Below are 20620 nucleotides of genomic sequence, written 5' to 3' on the forward strand. Positions count from 1 at the left end.
GCCTTCTTGGGCTTCAGAGGGGCTGAGGGTTAATGGGGTAGGACTATGAGACTCCTCAATTAGAACAATTTCATTTGGAGTTGATATTCTATCTAATAATAGACAAACATGGTAATTGACCGTACCTTCACTACGCTTCCCATTGGCTAATCAGGGTGATATGCAAATTAACTGCCAACAAAGATGGCGGTTAATTTGCATACGTAGGCGCAATGCTGGGAGGCGAAAGGGGAAGGATGGAAGAAGCCGCCTGCCACTGACAGTGATTGGAAACCCAGGCGGCAGGCAAGAGCTGGGTGGCAGGGCAAAGGCGGCCCTGGGGGCCGCCTTTGCCCTGCCCCCCAGCCTTGATTGGAGAACCAGGGCCGCCTTTGCCCGCCCTCCAGCCGGTGATCGGAGAAGCCAGGTGGGGCAGGGAAGAGGCGGCCGCCATCAGCGGCCTCTTCCCTGCCCAGCCTGGCCAGTGAGCGGTGATTGAAGAAGCCGGGTGGGGCAGGCCTCTTCCCTGCCCCCCCACCCTCACCCCCGGCTGGTGATTGCTGATTGGAGAAGCCGGGCAGGGCAGGGAAGAGGCAGCCGCCTCTTCCCTGCCCCCCTCCCCCCCCTCCCGGCCGGTGTTCGGAGAAGTACCTGTATTTTTTTTTCAAAGTATCTGTATTTTTAATAATTTCTTGACATGGTAAAGCATTTTACATTACGATCCAAGGGTGGTGGGATGAGGAGAAGGAGCAGCAGAACAATCCAACAAACAAAAAGGGAAACAGAAATGCATGGTGGAAGGGATTTGAAGGGTGGGTAGGGGCATTGCCCAACTAAAATGCAATTGGTTTGTTACTGAGTACTATTCATGGGAAGACAGCATCCTGACTCCTTCTTTATACAGCATATTGGGAGTAAAAATGATGCATCCAGCTGGAAATATGATTAGGGGTTGGAAGACAGACAGGGAAAGAAGAAGTCAGAAATAGACACTGAGAGAGTCACTGGCTGGCTGGCTGCAAATACTGACTCTCCAGTAGTGATAGAATAAAAAAGTGGGGGATATCTCTGGAAGATTCAAGAGATAGGGGGCAACTCTTCTATGGTTTTGACTTGCCCAGCAGATTTCCACATACACACGTGTACACGCCTAAGTTTGCATGCATACACATATACACATAACTGACTGCCCTACCTGGAAGCACAGAAGAAGAAGAAGCCACCAGAAGAAGAAGCCGCTCACCTTTGGTCCAGGTGCCAGTGCCTGCCCTGGCTGCAGCCCAGGAGATGGACAAGCCACCCCCCGAGGTCCCAGGCTGCAGCCACCCGGAGAAGCTGCCAGCCCTGTGGTCCAGGGCGCCAGTGCCTGTGGCCAGGAAAATAGGTTCCCTCTTCTCCTACTGCAGTCATTACTTTAATATTCCCCTTCTGAATTTTTCTCCTGTGCTGCAACCCAACTCTACTTTTCATTGGAAGGATACGGAACAGAGAGAGCAGTGTTAAAAGCTTACATTTTTAAGCCGGTAAGGTTGGTACTTAAATATATAAATGGAAAACTAGAGTCCTTAAGGTAACAAAGGCTACAGAGGACAGGGACAGCGCATGACCTATTATATCTAGCAATCCATATGGCGACTGAAAACTTTGCAATGATGACAATTAGTGAAGATATGAGTCAACTAAAATAGTTGACAGGGACAATTCTTCCATCTTTGAAAATATCTCCATCAAATCTGCTTAAATATATTTTTATCTGCATAATATAACACATTCTGACGAGACCACCACCAATGTGGTCAGTGTTGTGCCGATAAATGTTTAATAACTGAGAGACCCCCCCCCCCCCCGCCCAAGTGCACAAATTTTTGTGCACTGGGCTACTAGTATGTGTGTGTGTGTATATATATATTAGAAAAGATAAGATTTTCCATTATAAGAGTGCTAAATAATAAAAAGTTTGAATAGTCTTTGTTTCTGTTTCCTGGGAGGGAGCTTCTGAATCCTTAAAATTTCCTGAGTGAGGGGAGCATCTTTCTTATCCATGGTGGGTTTCTGGTACTACACCTTAGTTTAGATACACTGAGCATGGGGGCTGGCCACTCCAGAAGGAATACCTTGTGATCAGATAGTTGGGGCTTTGAGTCTTATAATAGCAGCCCTGCCAGAAAGCAGGGAGGGGATTGGAAATAGAATTTCAAGAGATGTTCCGTCATACCTTAATAAGGATACTCCCATAAAAACTCTGGAAACAAAAGCTCAGTTGAGCTTCCTGGTTGGTGATGTTAGCAGCAAAACTGCACCAGAATGTTATCAGCGATTGTGTTATTATCTGTGGAAATAGGGTGTGCACTGGTGGATCCCTTTCCCCACTGGGTTCTTGGGGTTGGGTCCTTGCGATATCTTGAGAAAAAGAAATTTCTAAGACTCGCATGGGAGGATGAGTGAATTTTATTAGCGTGGAATTACATCCCTGGGTTTGCAAAGTCCCATTTCCCTTCAACAAGTCCTGGAAGAGGGGCAGCTGGGGATTTAGCGGAACTGGAAGCAAAGCCAGCATCCAGAGTTTCCGTCCGTGGTGGAGCTGGGTCTGGTGTAGCAACAGGCTAGTCACAATCCATCAGTCCATTGTGGTAAATAACCAGATTATTTACCGTGGTATCAATTGGACCTTGATTCAGCAATCTCGGTACTTGAGGTCTTGCTAAGAAAGAATTCAGATTCCAATACAAGCAAAAATATATATAAAAGCCTAAGCGACCAAATGACTGGTTGACCTATTGCTATGACGTGCATTGACCACCAAGGGGCAGATGCTCAACGCAGGAGCTGCCCCCTGGTAGTCAGTGTGCTCCCACAGTGGGAGCGCCGCTCAGCTGACCAACGGGTGCCAGAGGCAGGGCTCATGGCTGGTGAGCACCGTTGCAGTGGCATGAACCTCTCCTGATAGGGACTAACTGGGCACGAGCCTGCGGCAGGTATAGTGAGGCCAGGATGAGCAGGAGTGGTGTGCGCCCAGCCTGGGCTCCTCCCTGGCCGCCTGCCACTTAGTGCATTACTACATCCATCGGGGGATGTCGGACTGCCAGTTTCAGGTTTCAGCCTGATCCCTGTGGAGATTGGGCCGAAACTGGCAGTCCGACATCCCCCAAGGGGTCACGGATTGTGAAAGTGCACAAGTTAGGCTGAGGGACCCCACCAGTGCACAAATCCATGCACCCGGCCTCTAGTTTATTTAGAAAATCACAGAGGTAGAAGTGAGCCAGCTGGGTTGCATGGATTCAAAACAAGTTACAGGCAAAAGAAGGGCCCTTGGAGCTTAGGAGAAAGAAAGCAGAGACATGCCTAAAGTAAGAAGGTATAGGTGGGGTGTGGGGGAGGTAAATGGGGGCATTAGAGGGAAAGGGGGAGGGAAAGAGAGAGGGAGAGGGAGGATGAGGCAGGGGAGAGAAAGAAAGAGGGCACTGGATCCTTTGTCTCAAGGGCATTTAAGGGTGGAGATTTCAGGGGAGATCTCAGGGGGAGGATCTCAATAGAATATTCATCAACTTTTCAAGTGTGTCCTTTCATGTTCCGTGGCGTCCACTGATTGGTTGGCACTAGGGGATCATTAGTCATTGCATCTGGTCCTGATATCAGCCATGGTATCCCTCTGTTTGGTTTTGCTGGTTTTCTGAGCTTGGATCTGAAACACAACTGAGGCCTAAATGTCATCTCTAGTTTGACCAAAACTCTGTCTCTGCGGGCCACAGGCTCATGGCTTTGTTCCTAAGATTATTTGATTTAGGCTAGAACCTCATTGTCCCGAGGGCTTAATGCTTAAGGGAGTGGTCATGCCAGGGTTGTATGGGAGTCATATGAGGTTGTTCTCCAGCCCCTTTGTTCTTCCTCTGTGGATTTCACTACATGACTAGCAACCTGCTAGGGGAAGAAAGGTCAGGGGAGGGTCTGAATCATGTAGGACTGGAACTAGAAGCAAAGTCAGCGTCCAGAGTTTCCATTCTGTGGTGGAGCTGGGTCTGGTGTAGCATCAGCCTAGTCACAGTCCATCAGTTCATTGTGGTAAATAACCAGGTTATTTACCACTTGACCAGTCATATGAAAGTTCAAGGGGTCTAAACTGCATGACCAGCCATATGCCAGGAGAGGAAGGGTCCTTGTTTTCCCACTTGCTAGGTACCCAGGGCTTTCCATCTTGGTTACATTTTATTGTTCCTACTCTGCTCATGCCTGTCTAACTGCCTATTACAGTGACACATTGATGTGTCAGGAAGGTGATGCATCCCGAGGGCTCAGAAGCTTTCTTTGTATTTGGGACCCTCCCAGAGCTAGCCCTATGCATCTCTTTATTGCCTGGTTCAGATTTGCATCTTTTCTAATAAAACTAATCGCAAGTGCTTTCCTGAGTTCTGTGAGTTATATAGTGATTTATTGAACCTGAGGGGTTATTGGAGAAATGCATGGATGGCCTTTCTCATTTGCTAGTGGGAGTGGGGTTCTTGGGTACTGCTGGAATGAGCATACCACTGGAGGGTGAGATGTGGTAGAAAGCTTTATTTTCATGGAATTACATCCTTGGGTTTCCAAAGACCTCTTTCCCTTAATCCAGTCATGGAAGTTGTGCAGCTGGGAATTCAGTAGAGCTAGAAGCAAAACCAGTATCCAAAGTTTCCTTTCCATGTTGGAATTGGGTCCAGTACAGCACTAGGTAGTTGCAGTCATCTGTAGCAAGAGGGCCAGGAGCCAAGAGAGTGAACTTCGTTTAGGAGATTAAATATCTCAAATCTTCCTGTGCTTGCAGTGGCCATGCCTCTTCTAGCCAGTGACCTGTTCCCGGGTGTACTGACCGATAAGTACCCTCCCTATGTTATCCAGACTTGACTGGGCATGCGTCTATTCTCCCAGCAATCTGTGGGAAATAGATCTGGGGAGTGTTAAACTTCAACTTGCTGGCAAAGCTGTACAGTGACATGCCTATATTATTTGTCCTTCCCTTTGCGCCTTTCCAGTTATTCATAATTAGGTTAAATTACATACTGCAGTTATGTGATTAGATTAAGTATTTATTGAGCAAGAGAATGAAAGCATGGATATTGAAAGAATTACCCAGAGCAGAAATTGTTATTATTTTCAAGGGATTTACAATATATTGTTGAAGCTTGGATAGCAACAGGTAAATTTGAATCAGTTATCAGTGGCCCCTGCTGAACAAAATTAAACGCTGTTTCAACATTTGGTTTCTAAGTAACACACTTAATTTTCAGAGTAGAGTTAGTTTCTCTTGTTTTCTTCCTTTCCCTCTACCAAATCATTTTTACATACTGGCTATAGAGTCTTTTTTTTTTTCTAAAAGTCCAGCTCTTGCACACAGCCTCCACCACTATCAATGTCCTGCAACAGAGTGGTACGTTTGTTACAGTTGTGAACCTACCAACATTCATCTTCATATTCAAAGTCCATAGCTTATACTAATGTTCACACTAAGGTTTGGAGAAAGAACTGTTTAATGACATGTATTCAACATTTTAATATACAGAGTACTTTCATTGTCCTACAGATACTCTGTGTTCCACCTATTCATCTCACTCTCCCCCTAACCCCTGGAAACCTCTGATCCGTTTTTAGTGTCTTCATAGTTTTGCCTTTTTTTTTTTTTTTTTAAATATATTTTATTGATTTTTTACAGAGAGGAAGGGGGAGAGATAGAGAGTTAGAAACATCGATGAGAGAGAAACATCGATCAGCCGCCTCCTGCACATCTTCTATTGGGGATGTGCCCGCAACCCAGGTACATGCCCTCGACCGGAATCGAACCTGGGACCTTTCAGTCCGCAGGCCGACGCTCTATCCACTGAGCCAAACCGGTTTCGGCAGTTTTGCCTTTTTAAGAATGTCATATAGTTAGAAACATGCACTATGTAATCTTTTCAGATTACCTTCTTTTATTTAATAGTATGCATTTAAAATTTGTCTTTTCTTGGCTTGATAGCTCATTTCTTTTTAGCATTAAATAATATTTCATTGCCCTGATGTTACCACAATTTTATCTATTTACCTACTGAAGGACATCTTGTTTGCTCCCAAGTTTTGGTAATTATGAATAAAACTGCTAAAAATATCCATGTGTAGGTTTTTGTATGGACATTTTTCAGCTTCTTTGAATAAATAACAAGATGTATGGTAAGAGTATGTTTAGTTTTGTAAGAAATTGTCAAAATATCTTCCAAAGTATCTGTACCATTTTGCATTTTCACCAGCAATGAGTGGAAGTCCTGTTCCTCTATATTCTCACCAGCATATGCTGATGTTAGTGTTTTGGATTTTGGCCATTCTGATAGGTATATAATGATATCTTCCTATTGTTTTAATTTGTAATTCCCTAATGACATATGATGTGGAGCATTTTTTCATATATTTATTTGATATCTATAGATCTTCTTTGGTGAAGTGCCTATTCAGGTCTTTTTCCTGTTTTTTAATTGGGTTGTTTTCTTGTTACTGAGTTTTAAGAATTCTTTGTATTATTTGGATCACAGTCCTTTATCAGATGTGTTTGGCAAATAATTCTTCCCAGCATGTGGCTTATTGTTTCATTTTCTTTACAGCATCTTTCAGACAACAGAAGTTTTTAATTTTAATGAAATTCATATTATCAATTATTTCCTTCATGGATCATGACTTTGGTTTTTGATCTAAAAAGTCATTGCTATACTTGGGTCATCTAGACTTTATCCTTTTAGGAGGGTTTTTTTTTTTCTTCAAGTTTTTGTTGATTTTTAGAGAAAGAGGAAGGGAGAGGGATAAAGAGAAACATCCATATGAGAGTGAAACATCGATCAGCTGCCTCCTGCATGCCCCCTACTGGGGATAGAGCCTGCAACCCGGCAACTTTTTGGTGCACGGGATAACATCCAACCAACTGAGCCACACCCGCCGGGCTCTAGGAGTTTTTTAGGTTGTTTTAAATTTAAACCTATGATCCATTTTGAGTTGGGAAAACTGATATCTTGACAATATTGAGTCTTCTATCAGTGAACATGGAATAACTCACCATTTCTTTGATTTCTTTCATCATCAGGGTTTTGTAGTTTTCTTTATATAGGTACTGTATATATTTTGTTAGATTTATACTTAGGTATTGCATTTTTTTTTGATTGCTAATGTAATGCTAAATGGCCTTGTGTTTTTAACTTAAAATTCCACTTGTTCATTGTTGGTCTATATAGGAAAGTAGTTGACTTGTCTTTAGTGAATATATTTGACAAGTAACATTATGTAAATTTAAGGTATTCAACATGTTACTTTAGTAAGTTTGATGGTTATACTATAATATTGTTGTATATTTTCCTTATACTGTGCATTAGATCTCTATAGCTTATTTACTACTTGTTGCAAGTTTATATCCTTAAACAACATCTGGCTTACCCTCCTAGCAATTGACTTTTGTATATTAATTAACCTTGTATTCTGCAATCTTGCTATAATCACTTGTTAGTTCCAGCTTTTTTCTTTTTCAACAAAAAATATTCTTTTGGATTTTCCATGTAGATAATTATGTTACCTGTGAATAAAGACAATTTTATTTATTCTTTTATCTGTGTGCCTTTTGTATTATTTTCTTGTGTTTTTTTTTGTATTAGCTAGGACTTCCCATATGATGGAGAAAAGGTGTGGTGATAGGGGATATCCTTGCCACAGTGGTAAATGAAAGGTTCCGAGTGGGCCGGGGTTGCGCACCTATGACATGAGGCCATAATGTATCTAAAGAAGCTGTTATTCCAGGCACCTGGGTGCAGGTGGGTTGAGTCCGAAAAAGGAAAGGAGAGGCAGGTTTTTATTAATCCTTGCTGGCTGCAAGCTCTTCTGCTGATGTAAGGGTCGGGTCCGTCCTTGGTTCCTCCTGATGCCAGGTATCTTCTGGTTATCTAAGCTGTGCAGTACTCGGCTGCAAGCTTTCTGCAAGATACCTGCTAAGCACAATACATTTTCTTTGCCCTGTTTTATTCTCTTTAACCCTTTTAGTAAAACTTTCAATTTCTCACCATTAAATATATTAGATTTTTGTGGATTTTCTTTGTAGTTTTGAAGAAGTTCTCTTTTATTACTAGTTTTCTGAATAGTATTCATCTTCATTTCACACACACACACACACATACACACACACAATATCCTTTACCTCTCCCTTTGAAAAACTTCTTTTAGCATTTCTTGCAAAGGCCATTCTATTGATATAAATTTCCTCAGTGTTTCTTTGTTTGAGAAAGTCTTTATTTCTCTCTCTCTCTCTCTTTTTTTTTTTTTTAACAATTTTTATTGATTTCAGAGAGGAAGGGAGAGGGGAGAGAAAGAGAGAGAAACATCAATGATGAGAGGGAATCATTGATCGGCTGCCTCCTGCACGCCCGCCAGTAGAGATCGAGCCCACAACTCAGGCATGTGCCCCTGACTGGAATTGAACCCGGGACCCTTAAGTCTGCAGGCCGATGCTCTATCCACTGAGCCAAACCAGCTAGGGCTCTCCTTTTCTTTTGATGAATAACTTCACAGGGTACATAATCCTAGGTTAGTGGTTATTTACTCTCAACATAGCCATTTCCTCTCCTGTTTGCATGGTTTCTGAGGCATCAGATGTCATTCTTATGTTTATTCCTATACTAGTAGCCCGGTGCACGAAATTCGTGCACTGGGGTGGGGGAGGTGAGAAGGGGCCCCTCAGTCTGGCCTTCACCCTCTCCAATCTGAGACCCCTCAGGGAATGTCCAACTACCTGTTTGTGCCCACACTTTTAACAGATAACAGCTCCATTGTTGTTCCTTTGTTATGCTTAAAACCATTGGAATTAGTAGGTTTTGAAAGTGTGTATACATTTTGGGGGGACACCCTGTATATCTCTAGTCAGTGGTGAAAGGAACCAACAGCAGATTTGGAACCCCCAGACAGGGAACCTTGCTCATTCCCCACATGTCTCCCCACTTCACTTTCCACCCTCGTGGGCAGCAGGAGAATCAACATTTTCTCTCATTAATTCGGAAAAGCACGTTCTGTCACCCGTTGCCCGGCAGGAGTGTGCTAGGCCCAAGCAAGCGAGGCTCAGTCAGGGCAGCCTTCACTCATGGGTGCTGGCACCCAAAGTGCACATTCCTCCTCTACAGTCGCCCCGACTATCCCACTGTTTCACTGAGAGGATGGAATTCCTCTCTGCCTCTGGGCTCTTGATCTTGAACGCTTACCGAAGGCACCTCAGAGAGGGCCGCCTGCGCCCACCAGGTGTGTCTGTCTGCACCTGCTCCCGCCTCAGCACCTGCATTAACCTCCCAGAGGTGATCTCGTAGCTGCACTGGCCTCCGTGGGGACAGGGCATCACTACTCCGCCCTCTCACTGTCATCTCACAGGCACCCAGTCTCAGCACCCAGAACACCCAGACACTCTCCAAAGAATGTGAGGGCATCAGAGGGGATGTGTGCACATCCTGTGGGGGTGTTAGGCATGCCGGGTTGATGGAAGTGTGGTAGAGAGGCAGGGGGAACTTGTGCACGCCTTGGTTTGCAACTGTTGCAGGCGCGGGAGGGTGACAGTGTGCTGGGGGATGTTCGCATGCGGGGGGGGGGGGGGGGGTGTGTGCACACCGGAGGCCTCTGGCTTTGCAGATCCGCAAACCCCCATGGTGCGGCCAGGAGGATGTCAGTCTGGCCCGCCACGGTGGCTGTCCCTGCAATCCTGCACCTTCTGGGCCAGGAGGCGGATCTTGCGCAGTCACTCCTGGGCACTGATGGCTGCCTCCCCGCCGTGAAGGGTCACAGATCCGAGTCCTGGGACCGTGCACAACCTCAAGCGCTGCCCCCCGCCTGGCAGGGTCACAGATCCGTGTCTTGGTCCCGTGGACAGCCTCAAGCACTGACCCCCACCCAGCAGGGTCACAGATTTGGGTCCCGGACTGCAGACAGCCTCCTGTGCTACCCCCCTGCCCAGCAGGGTCACAGATCCAGGTCCTGGGACCGCGGACAGCCTCAAGCACTGCCCCACTCTCGAGGACATGGATCCGGGTACCAAGACCGAGGACAGCCTCAAGCACTGCCCCCCGCCCGGCAGTATCACGGATCTGGGTCCCGGGACAGCGGACAGCCTCAAGCACTGTCCCCCGCCTGGCAGGGTCACAGATCCGAGTCCTGGGCTGCAGACAGCCTCCCGCGGTGTCCCCCGTCTGGCAGGGTCACAGATCTGGGTCCTGGGATCACGGACAGCCTCAAGCACTGCCCTCTGCCTGGCAGGGTCACAGATCTGAGTCCCAAACGGCAGACAGCCTTGCCTGCTGCCGCCTGCCTTCAGTATGCAAATTAGCCGCCATCTTGTTGCTTCAGGGTGGGGGTCCCCACTGGGGTGCTTGGCCAGTCTGGGTGAGGGGCTGAGGGCTGTTTTCAGGCTGGTGGGCGACTGAAGCTCCAAACCTCTCCTTTTTTTCTTTTTTCATTTTTATTCTGGCATTTATTTACCTTCTATGCCTGTCACTGGAGCTGAGAGCCGGCTTTCTCTCTGAGGCTCAGCTGCTGAAAGCAGGTTTCTGGCCTTTGTTTACCTTCTGTATTTGATACAATGTTGCAGTCTTGCTGGCTGAAGCCTGGCTGACTAAAGCCTGTTTCTGGGGTTTTGGTTAGCTTCTATATTTGTTACAATGTTTCAAACTGCAAGCTCAGAGGCCGGCAGCGCAGGCGGGGAAGCTTGGCTTCCTCCGTCACTGAAGCAAGGAAGCCTCCCTGTTAGCTTTAAGCTGCCTGGCTGCCGGCCGCCATCTTGGCTGGCAGTTAATTTGCATATCTCACTGATTAGCCAATGGGAAGGGTAGCGGCTGTACGGCTAATTACCATGTTTCTCTTTTATTAGATAGGATAGGTACAGCAGCGGTTCTCAACCTGTGGGTTGTGACCCCTTTGGGGGTCGAACAACCCTTACACAGGGATCGCCTAGGACCATTGGAAAACATATATAATTACATATGGTTTTTGTGATTAATCACTATGCTTTACTTATGTTCAATTTGTAACAATGAAATTGGGGGTCACCACATCACGAGGAACTCTATTAAAGGGTCGTGGCATTAGGAAGGTTGAGAACCACTGAGGTACAGTGTTGTGTTTTTTGTTTCTGTTTTTCCTTCTGCTGGCTTCTTTTTCTATATATTCTTCATCTTTGATCTTTTGCAGTTTGAATATGATATGACTAGGTGTTGTTATTTTGACATTTATTGTGTTTGGTTTCCTCAGTTCTTCTAGGACCTGTGGTTTGGCATCTAATTTGGGGAAGATCTGAATCATTGTCTCAAATATTTCTTCTGTTTGTGTTTTGTTTTTGTTTTTTTCGCCTCTGTGTTGCACCTTTTGTAGTTTCCCACAGTTCTTGGATAATCTGTTTCAGTTTTTTTCAGTCACCTTTTTTTCTCTTTGCTTTTCAGTTTTTGAAGTTTCTATTGACATATCCTCAAGTTTAGAGATAATTTCTATCATGTCCAGTCTACTGTAGAGCTCTTCAATGGTATTCTTAATTTTATTCTGTTCTTCATCTCTAGTATTTTTTAGAATTTTCATCTCTGCTTACATTGCCCATTTGTTCTTGCATGCTGTCTCATTATTCCATTAGAACTTGTAGCATATTAATCATAGTTTAAAACATTCCTGGTCTGATTATTCCAATATTCCTGCCATGTCTGAGTCTGGTTCTGATACTTGCTCCATCTTTTCAGACTTTTTTGCTTTATAAGTGTGCATTAATGAAAGTTAGACATAATGAACTAGATAAAATGAACACCAGCCCTTAGTGGTCTGGTGGTAAGGTGTCAGTGGGAAAGCATTCTATATTCCTGTGATTGGGTCTCAGTCTTGTCGTGAACCTCTGCCTCTGGAGTGTGAATTTCTCACATGCTGATCAGTATCCCCTGTACCCCTCAGGTGGAACAGTGGGTTGGAGTTGGGTATTTCCCTTACCTAGGTGGGTTAATCTCTGACCAAACCCTAGTTGATTAGGTGCTGGCAAATAGTTTCTCTTGAGAGTAGTGGATCTTATTAAGAAGAGAATGCTCTTGTGTCTTTCACAATAATTACTGTTCTCCTTTGGCGTTTTGGCCCAGACTTGTCCACACTTAGTCCCAGCAATTTGTTACAGTTTAAATTTTCATGCCACTAGTGGTTTCTGGTGATGTTTCTCCTCTAAGTTGTGATTCTGTGTATCCACCTGTCTGTGTTTCTAATTTGGGGGGTAGCAATTTTCTCTATGACTTCACTTTTGAGAGATATATGAAAAGTTGTTTATTATCCACTTTTTTAGTGCTTTACTTGTTAGAATGGAGTGATGACTTCTAACTCCCTGACATGTTGGACAGGAAACCAGAAGATGATGCCTGTGTCTTAACTATGTCTGGTGTTTCCTTGTCTAGAAAATCTTTGCTTTACCTGCAGAAAACAAACGTTCACTTTTTTTTTTAGGTGGAGTAGAGGTGGTTGCTAGAGCCCTTGAGTAAAAAAGGCAAAGTAGGGACCTGTCTACATTTCAAACAGCATTAACCCATTTATATCAAACTTTAAATCTTCTTTATTCTTCACTCTCAATTTCAGACTTCCTTTTGCTGCCAATATTTGAATTTTCTGAGAATTCAGTGGTGTAAAACATGCTGGTTCTTACACTTTTTTTCTTACTGCCAATATAGGATCCACTTTTCTTGGTCTTCTACATTGTTATATAGCTTTTGAGGTATTGTTGCTATTATTGCTTCTCATGTTTTCCCTCTCTTGATATTTTTAATTTGTCAAGTTTTTATTTAAGAGAAATATTCAGTTAAAGCTTGTTTTTCTTTTGTTCAGTTTCTTCTTATCAGCACCCAAAATCAAAACTAAATAATTAAATTCCCTGAAACATTTTATAGAGATTTGCCTAGTTTCCTTCACTGGCAAGTAAAGCTAAGAATTATTTGATAATGAAATGATTTCTTATTTTTATCTTGATATCTGCAGGGAGAGATAGACCTGTATATAATTATTTAAAAAAAGAAAAATCAATGGCATATTTTTTATAGAAAGTAAAAGCAACTGAAATGTGATTGGGGAAAATAATTGTGACAGGTAATAAAGGTGCCCTTCTTTTTAAAGATGGACTTGAACATCTCATTAATCAGACTGCTGGTAATTATTAATGATTTGTTGTTGATACTTGATTATACTACAACTAGAGGCCTGGTGCACAAAAATTTGTGCACTGGGGCGGGGGGGGGGGGAATCCCTCAGTCCGACCTGTGCCCTCTAGCAGACTGGGACCCTCGGGGGATGACCACCTGCTGGCTTAGGCCCGCTCCCCGGGGGATTGGGCTTAAGCTGGCAGTCAGACATCCCTCTGGCAGCCCGGGAGTCCTCGGGGGATGTCCACTTGCCAGCGGGAAGCAGGTCTAAGCTGCAGTTGGACATCCTTAGCACTGCTGAGGAGGCGGGAGAAGCTCCCACCACCACCATTGTACTGGCAGCCATCAGCCTGGCTTGTGGCTGAGCAGAGCTCCCCCCATGGGAGTGCACTGACCACCAGGGTGCAACTCCTGCATTGTGCATCTGCCCCCTGGTGGTCAGTGTGTGTCATAGTGACCAGTCATTCCCGGTCTTTCTGCTGTTTGGGTTAATTTGCATATTCCCCTTTTATTATATAGGATAGAGGCCTGGTGCATGGGTTGGGGCTGGCTGGTTTGCCCTGAAGGGTGTCCTGGATCAGGTGGGGGTCCTGCTGGGGTGCCTGGCCAGCCTGGGTGAGGGCCGTTTTCAGACTGGCCACATCCTCTTCAGGGTGGGGGTCCCCACTGGAGTGCCGGGCCAGCCTGGGTGAGGGGCTGATGGCTGTTTGCAGGCTGGCCACGGCCCCCAGCCAGCCAAGCTCCCAGTGGAGGTTGGCTGGAAGCAGGTATCTGGGATTTATTTATCTGCTATAATTGAAACTTTCTTGCCTTGAGCGGAGGCTACAGCCAGCCAGGGCAGGCGGGAAGCTTGGCTTCCTCCATCACCGGGGAAACCAAGCTTCCTGCTTGCTCCAACTCCGTGGCTGTCGGCCACCATCTTGGTTGGGTTAATTTACATATAGTCACTCTGATTGGCTGGTGGGCGTGGCTTGGGGCCTAGCAAAGGTATGGTCACTTTGCATGTTTCTCTTTTATTAGATTAGATTTGATGATTTGAATCTGATTATTTACCCTTTAAAGGTTTTTAAAAGATACTATTTCTGCAATTTCTCTCTATAATATACAGAGAAAGCAACTAGTGAGATGAATACTGCTGAAGATTGGGGCCTCATTTTGGATATTTGTGATAAAGTCGGTCAGTCTCGCACTGGGTAAGTATTGCAAAATTTCAAAGAACTTTTATTCATTTGTCCTTTTTATTAATATGAATACAATAAAGATAAGGTGGAACATATTACAATTATAATTTATTTTAAAAGGGAATGTTTTTTCTAGAAGGATTTGAAGAATCATTCTATTTGGGTTACTTCTTATAACCAGTTATAGTAACATGACTGGTAAAAATGTTGCCACTTTAATCACTCTTTTCCTCCTGAAATCTAGTTTTTTTTCACTTGATTTTTCAAGTCATTAGGGATTTTTTAGTTACAAAGTTTGATGGTCATTTCTGCGTTCTGTTCTTTGTCACATCTGCAACTTACTACCACCCAACTGATGAGTGACTACTGAAAGAGGCACTTTAGGGAAGTAGAACCTTAAACTTTTTGGTATATGGGCTTTTGGGAAACATCTAGCTTTCTAAGCAGTAAAGTGAGTAGATTAACATATATATATATGGGTAGGTTGAGCCGCAACCTACCCATCATATATATATATATTAGTGATTTCCTTAATTCCTGGGTTAATAATGTCCAGATATTAGCAGCCTTACCCAAACACGTTGTCTTATTCATATACTTTCATATGGAATATGTTAGGGAGCACTATTGAATTATACTTGGTTCTTCTGGTGGTGATCTTAATCTCTGATGTACCTACTTTTGGCTGTTGCTCTTTCCCTTCTAAATATAAATAGTTCCTTAAACATTTTGATTTATTTTTTTCCCTTAGCGTCATTTTCTTTTCTAATATTTTTTTCTTTTAAAATCTGACAACTTCCAGGTAACGTGTATTTTCAGCTCTAATTTTGTATCCAATCACTAGTTCTGTAGACACACCATTATCTATATCCTATCTAATAATAGACAAACATGGTAATTAACCATACCTCTGACATGCTTCCCATTGGCTAATCAGGGCGATATGCAAATTAACTGCCAACCAAGATGGCGGCCGGCAGCCAGGCAGCTGAAGCGAACAGGTGGCTTGCTTGTTCCAGTGATGGAGGAAGCCAAGGTTCCCCGCCTGCCGCTGCCAGCCTCTGAGCTGCAGTCTAAGCAACTATGTTGCAATTATAGAAGCTAAACATTCCCCAGAAACCTGCTTTCAGCCAGCTGGGTCTCAGAGCTGGAGTTGCAACAGTGTTTCAATTATAGAAGCTAAACAAAGCCCAGATACCTGCTTTCAACAGCCGAGGTCTCAGAGCTGGAGCCGAACCTCAGAGCTAAAGCCGGCTCTCAGCTCCAGTGACAGCCATAGAAGGTAAATAAATCCCAGAATAAAAAGAAAAAAGAAAAAAAGGAGATGTTGGGAGCTTCAGTCACCCGCCAGCCTGAAAACGGCCCTCAGCCCCTCACCTAGACTGGCCAGGCACCCCAGTGGGGACCCCCACCCTGAAGGGGGTGTGACCAGCTGCAAACAGCCATCATCCCCTCATCCAGGCTGGCCAGGCACCCAAGCGGGACCCTCACCTGATCCAGGACACCATTCAGGGCAAACCAGCTGGCCCCCACTCGTATACCAGGCCTCTATCCTATATAGTAAAAGGGTAATATGCCTCCCAGCACCGGGATCAGCGGAGCCTCGAGGCCTCCTGGTCCCTGGAGCAGTGTGACAGGGGGCAGCGCCTAAACCCCCTGATCGCCCTGTGGCTCTGTGTGTGACAGGAGGCGGGGCCACACCTCCCTATCCGCCCTGCTCTGTTCGTGACAGGGGAAGGCGCCCCAACCCCCTGATCGGCCCTGCTCTGTGCCTGATGGGGGGAGCTCCCCAACCCCCTGATCGGCCCTGCTCTGTGTGTGACAGGGTGCGGCGCCCTAACTCCCCCCATGGGCCCTGCTCTGTGTGTGACGGGGTGGAGCCGCAACCTACCCATCAGCCCTGCCCTGAGTGTGACAGGGGGGAGTGCCCCAAACCCCTGATCGGCCCTGCTCTGTGGGTGACAGGGGGTGACGCCCAACCCCCTGATCCTCCCTGCTCTGTGTGTGACAGGGGGCGGTGCCCCAATTCCCCTATCGGCCCTACTCTGTGCGTGACACGGGGGAGCTCCCCAACCCCCTGATTGGCCCTGCTCTGTGCGTGACGGGGGAGCTCCCCAACCCCCTCATCAGCCCTGCTGTGTGTGTGACAGGGTACGGAGCCCCAACCCCCCTGATGGGCCCTGCTCTGTGGGTGACAGGTGGCAGCGCCCCAACTCCCTGATCGGCCGGCTCTCTATATGACGGGTGGCACCACAACTCCCTGATCCTCCCTGCTCTGTGCATGACAAGGGGTGGCGCCGCAGCCTCCCCTTCGACCCTGCCTTGGTGTGATGGGGCGGTGCCCCAACCCCCCAATCGGCCCTACCCTGAGCATGACGGGGGGTGGCATCGCAACCTCCCGATCCTCCCTGCTCTGTGCATGACAGGGGGAGGCGCCCCAGCTCTTCAATCGGCCCTGCTCTGAGCCTGACCAGGGGTTGCGGGGCAGGCACCTAGGGATTGGGCCTGCCCTCTGCCACCCGGGAGCAGGCCTAAGCCAGCAGGTGGTTATCTCCCGATGGGTCCCAGACTGTGAGAGGGCACAAGTGGGGCTGAGGGACCCCCCCCCCCCCCCCGAGTGCACAAATTTTTGTGCACCGGGCCTCTAGTATATATATAAAAGGCTACGTGACTAACCGTCAGTCCGACCAACCAGCTGGAGCCGACACACGGCCACTTTATTCATTTGCACAAATAAATGCTGCCCAATGCCTTGTAGGGGGCAGGGAGTCTAGCAGGGCAGCTGTAAGGAGCCCTGGGCATGTCCTCATCATCTTTGTGTGCTCCCCCAGGACCAGGCACTGCCCCAGCTGCAGCCTCACACGAACTCTGTGAAGTCATCCACGGAGGAGATGAGGCGCTTCCGCTGGCCTATCTCATAGGTGGTCATGGGCTCGGCAGGGGCCTGCGCTGGGGCTTTGGCATGGCCCGTGGGGTGCATCAGGGGCAGGCTGTGGTTCGAGTAGTGGGCTTCCTCACCGATCCGGTGGCGGAGCCTGGCGATCCACTTGGAGGGATAGATGTCAGTGGGGTTGGAGCCGCTGTGGTGCACCTGTGAGGCCATATTTGCATGTAGGGCCATCTGGCGGGCCATGAAGGGTAGGTTGTGGTCAGACACAATCTTGGCCACGCTGGTGTCCACAAGGCCCTCCATGTCTTTCCTGCACTGCACAAAGTCGTTGCCCAGGTGGCGCTTCTTGTCACAGTGGTGCTTGTCCACGTCCTTGGTGGGCATCAGGGTGGCAGTGTGGAAGACAGCTTGCATGATGTCATCATGCCAGCAGTAGGTGAACTGGCTGTCCTCGCCACACACATCCAGGCCACCTAGGTACACCTTATCCGGCTGACAGTCCTTGAGCTCAATGAGCTTGCCCAGGCTTGTCAGGAACTCTGTGTACCTGTAGGAGCCATGTTCGTTGGACAGGATGGCGAGTTCACTATTGCTCTGGCCTTCTCCCACGTACAGGACGGCAATCTTGTGCGTGTCATATGATGGGATCTGGTCGAGGAGCTGCACTGACCACTCGAAAGACTCATTGGGCAAAAGGATTGGCTTGTTGGACTCGTTACTAAAGAAAGGCGAATGGTAGAGCTGTAGGAACACAAAGCTGGGATTGATACCTGGCACCTTCTCGGCATTGGAGGCTCCTTCTCTGCTTTTGAAGGAGTCCCTCTCCACCCTCTTGCCCCTGCGTGACGGGGCCGAATCAGAGATGGTGTAGCCTCGGGGCCGCAGGCCACTGGGGGAGTGGGGACAGCTGGAAGGCATGGGACCCTCGGCGTGGGAGGGGCCCCGGCTGGCTTCGCCTGGAGCTGACCAGGCAGTGCCTTCCCCATCGAGGATCCCTGACTGTGACCGAGCCTTAGCCTCAGGGCTCAGCCGGCCAACATCAGCCTTGTTCCCAGCGTCCCCGAGGATGTCCTGCAGTGTCTGCAGTTCAGGTGAGGAGCTGGACTTGCTCAGGGGCTGCGAGGGCTGGAAGGAGAGGTCCACGGAGGGCACTGGCAATTGATGTGCACTGGCAATTTAAAAATAAATGTTGACTTGCATGTGCGATAGATATAAAGCTCTCGCTGACACCAATCACACATGATATCAGAAAGTATCTGAAGACCAACTATTGGCACAACGTGCTTCTAAAGCTGAAATTAATTAATTTTCTTTCATTTGCATGAATCCATGCACCGGGTCACTAGTTTCTGGATAGTCATGCTGTATAAACCTTAATCTTTCCATCTGTAAATCTGCTTTGTGTCTCTTTTATCTTTAAACTTACTTTCCCTCCTTTGTTCCCTATTTCCGTTAATGAAAAAATTATTCTTGAATTTGTACTTAAAACCTTAGTTCCTGCCACATTTATTTTGTTACCCAACTCTGTAAATTGCCCCCATAATATCCCTCAGAATGTTGGTAAAATATATGGGTTCATGTCATTTGGTATGTTTGCATTGTTGTGTAATCATCACTGCCACCCAGCTCTAGAGTTGTTTTTTTTTTAAATATATTTTATTGATTTTTTACAGAGAGGAAGGGAGAGGGATAGAGAGTTAGAAACATCGATGAGAGAGAAACATGGACCAGCTGCCTCCTGCACACCTCCTACTGGGGATGTGCCCGCAACCAAGGTACATGCCCTTGACCGGAATCGAACCTGGGACCTTTCAGTCCACAGGCCGACGCTCTATCCACTGAGCCAAACCAGCTTGGCTCTAGAGTTTTTTATCATCCCCAACTGATCTCTGTACCTGTTAAACAACTTTCCATTCTCCCCTCCTCCAGCACCTGAAAACCACTTGTAGTTTGTTTTTAATCTTTTAAATCATTTTATAGTTAATGTATATGAAAAACTTATGGAGATCTATCTGGTTAATGTTACTAGGAACCTATATACTCATAAGATGTCTCCCCCAAAATGTATATACATTTGAACAGCTGATAACTCACTTAATTTTCACTCCTTTTCAGGAAATAATGGGTGAAGCCAGACTAAGCTTTGAACAAGGAAAATTTATCCTAAAGTGCCACTAGATTTTTAAAAAATGGATATACACAAAAGATAAAATTTACGGTACAAAACTGGCTACAGTTGACGGATTGAAGGCACATATACCCAAAGAAATTATCGATGTTTGCAGTTCCATTGCTTTGCGTTATCAGCAGTGCTTGGACCAGAATGGGTTATCAGTTTAAAAACAGGCATTGACAAAAAAATTGTTCATTTCTGTAGATTCTTTTAAATTTTGAAAATGAACTGTGTGTTAATAAACACTGAGTTTATAGTCATTCAAAGTGCATATACATTTTTTGGTGGGGACACCCTGTATGTTTAGATATGGGTTGCTGATGGTAGCATAAGAATATTGAACAATATTGTAGGTTGTCAGTGAGTTATCCTAGATACCTAGTGTGCTTTAAAGAAGATTAAGACATGTAATTGGTGTGAGAGAGGAAAGGGTAGGTTAATGTAGAGGGAAGTTATAGATTGCAATGCAATTAATAAGTTTATTTTTTTAGGCAATAGTTTAGATTTTTTTAAAAAAAGTATTACCATTTGGTGTTAATCTGTAACTTTATAAAATGTACTAGAGGCCTGTTGCACGAAGAGATTCCTGCAATAGGCCTTCCTTTCCCCTGGCTGCTGGCACCAGTTTGCCTCCAGCACCTGGGGCCCAGGCCTTCGCTCTGGCCGAGTTCTGGCCAGAGCTGGCCCCGGAAACGTCAACCCTCGTTGCTCCACCGGCCCCGGAAACGTCAGGCCTTGCTGCTCCACTGGCCCTGGGCCGTCAGGCTTTGCTCCACCGCTTGGAGCCTATGTATGCAAATTAACTGCCATCTTTGTTGGTGGTTAATTTGCATATCATGCTGATTAACCAATGGGAGGCGTAGCAAAGGTACAGTCAATTACCATGTTTATTATTATGTATAGATCTATTTAAGAGGGCTGATTTAGGGATGATAAAGGGGACTTTTGGAAAAACATTTCTTGTAAAGTAAGATTTTTAAAAATAAAAATGATGTGTATCAAGCAACATATTATAGAATTATTTAATGCATAAATACAATGATTTAAGTCTTTCTTCCCTAAGGAAATAATTTTTAAAAAATCCTTCGGCCTCTTTTCTCCTCCCTCCTCCTCTCCTCTCCTCTCCCCTCCTCTCCTCTCCTCTCCCCTCCCCTCCTCTCCTCTCCTCTCCCCTCCTCTCCTCTCCTCTCCCCTCCCCTCCCCTCCCCTCCCCTCCCCTCCCCTCCACTCCCCTCCCCTC

At 46.2% G+C, this 20620-nt stretch overlaps 1 protein-coding gene and 1 pseudogene across 3 annotated transcripts in view; one reads left to right on the forward strand and one right to left on the reverse strand.

Annotated features, from left to right (window-relative positions):
• The window catches only part of STAM (signal transducing adaptor molecule), a 97624-nt gene that overhangs the window by 8603 nt on the left and 68401 nt on the right, over positions 1 to 20620 (forward strand). For all 3 annotated transcript variants that reach the window (XM_070432408.1, XM_070432398.1, XM_070432389.1), the window contains exon 2: positions 14245 to 14329. In XM_070432408.1, coding sequence (XP_070288509.1) covers positions 14245 to 14329 — 85 coding nt within the window. The remainder of the gene's footprint in view (positions 1 to 14244; positions 14330 to 20620) is intronic.
• Positions 17036 to 19121, reverse strand: LOC138998869 (tuberin pseudogene; annotated as a pseudogene).

Source organism: Myotis yumanensis, unplaced genomic scaffold (genome assembly GCF_028538775.1).
Source record: "Myotis yumanensis isolate MYYU_CA2020_CCGP unplaced genomic scaffold, mMyoYum1.0.hap1 SCAF_1, whole genome shotgun sequence".
In the NCBI taxonomy this organism is placed as follows: domain Eukaryota; kingdom Metazoa; phylum Chordata; class Mammalia; order Chiroptera; family Vespertilionidae; genus Myotis; species Myotis yumanensis.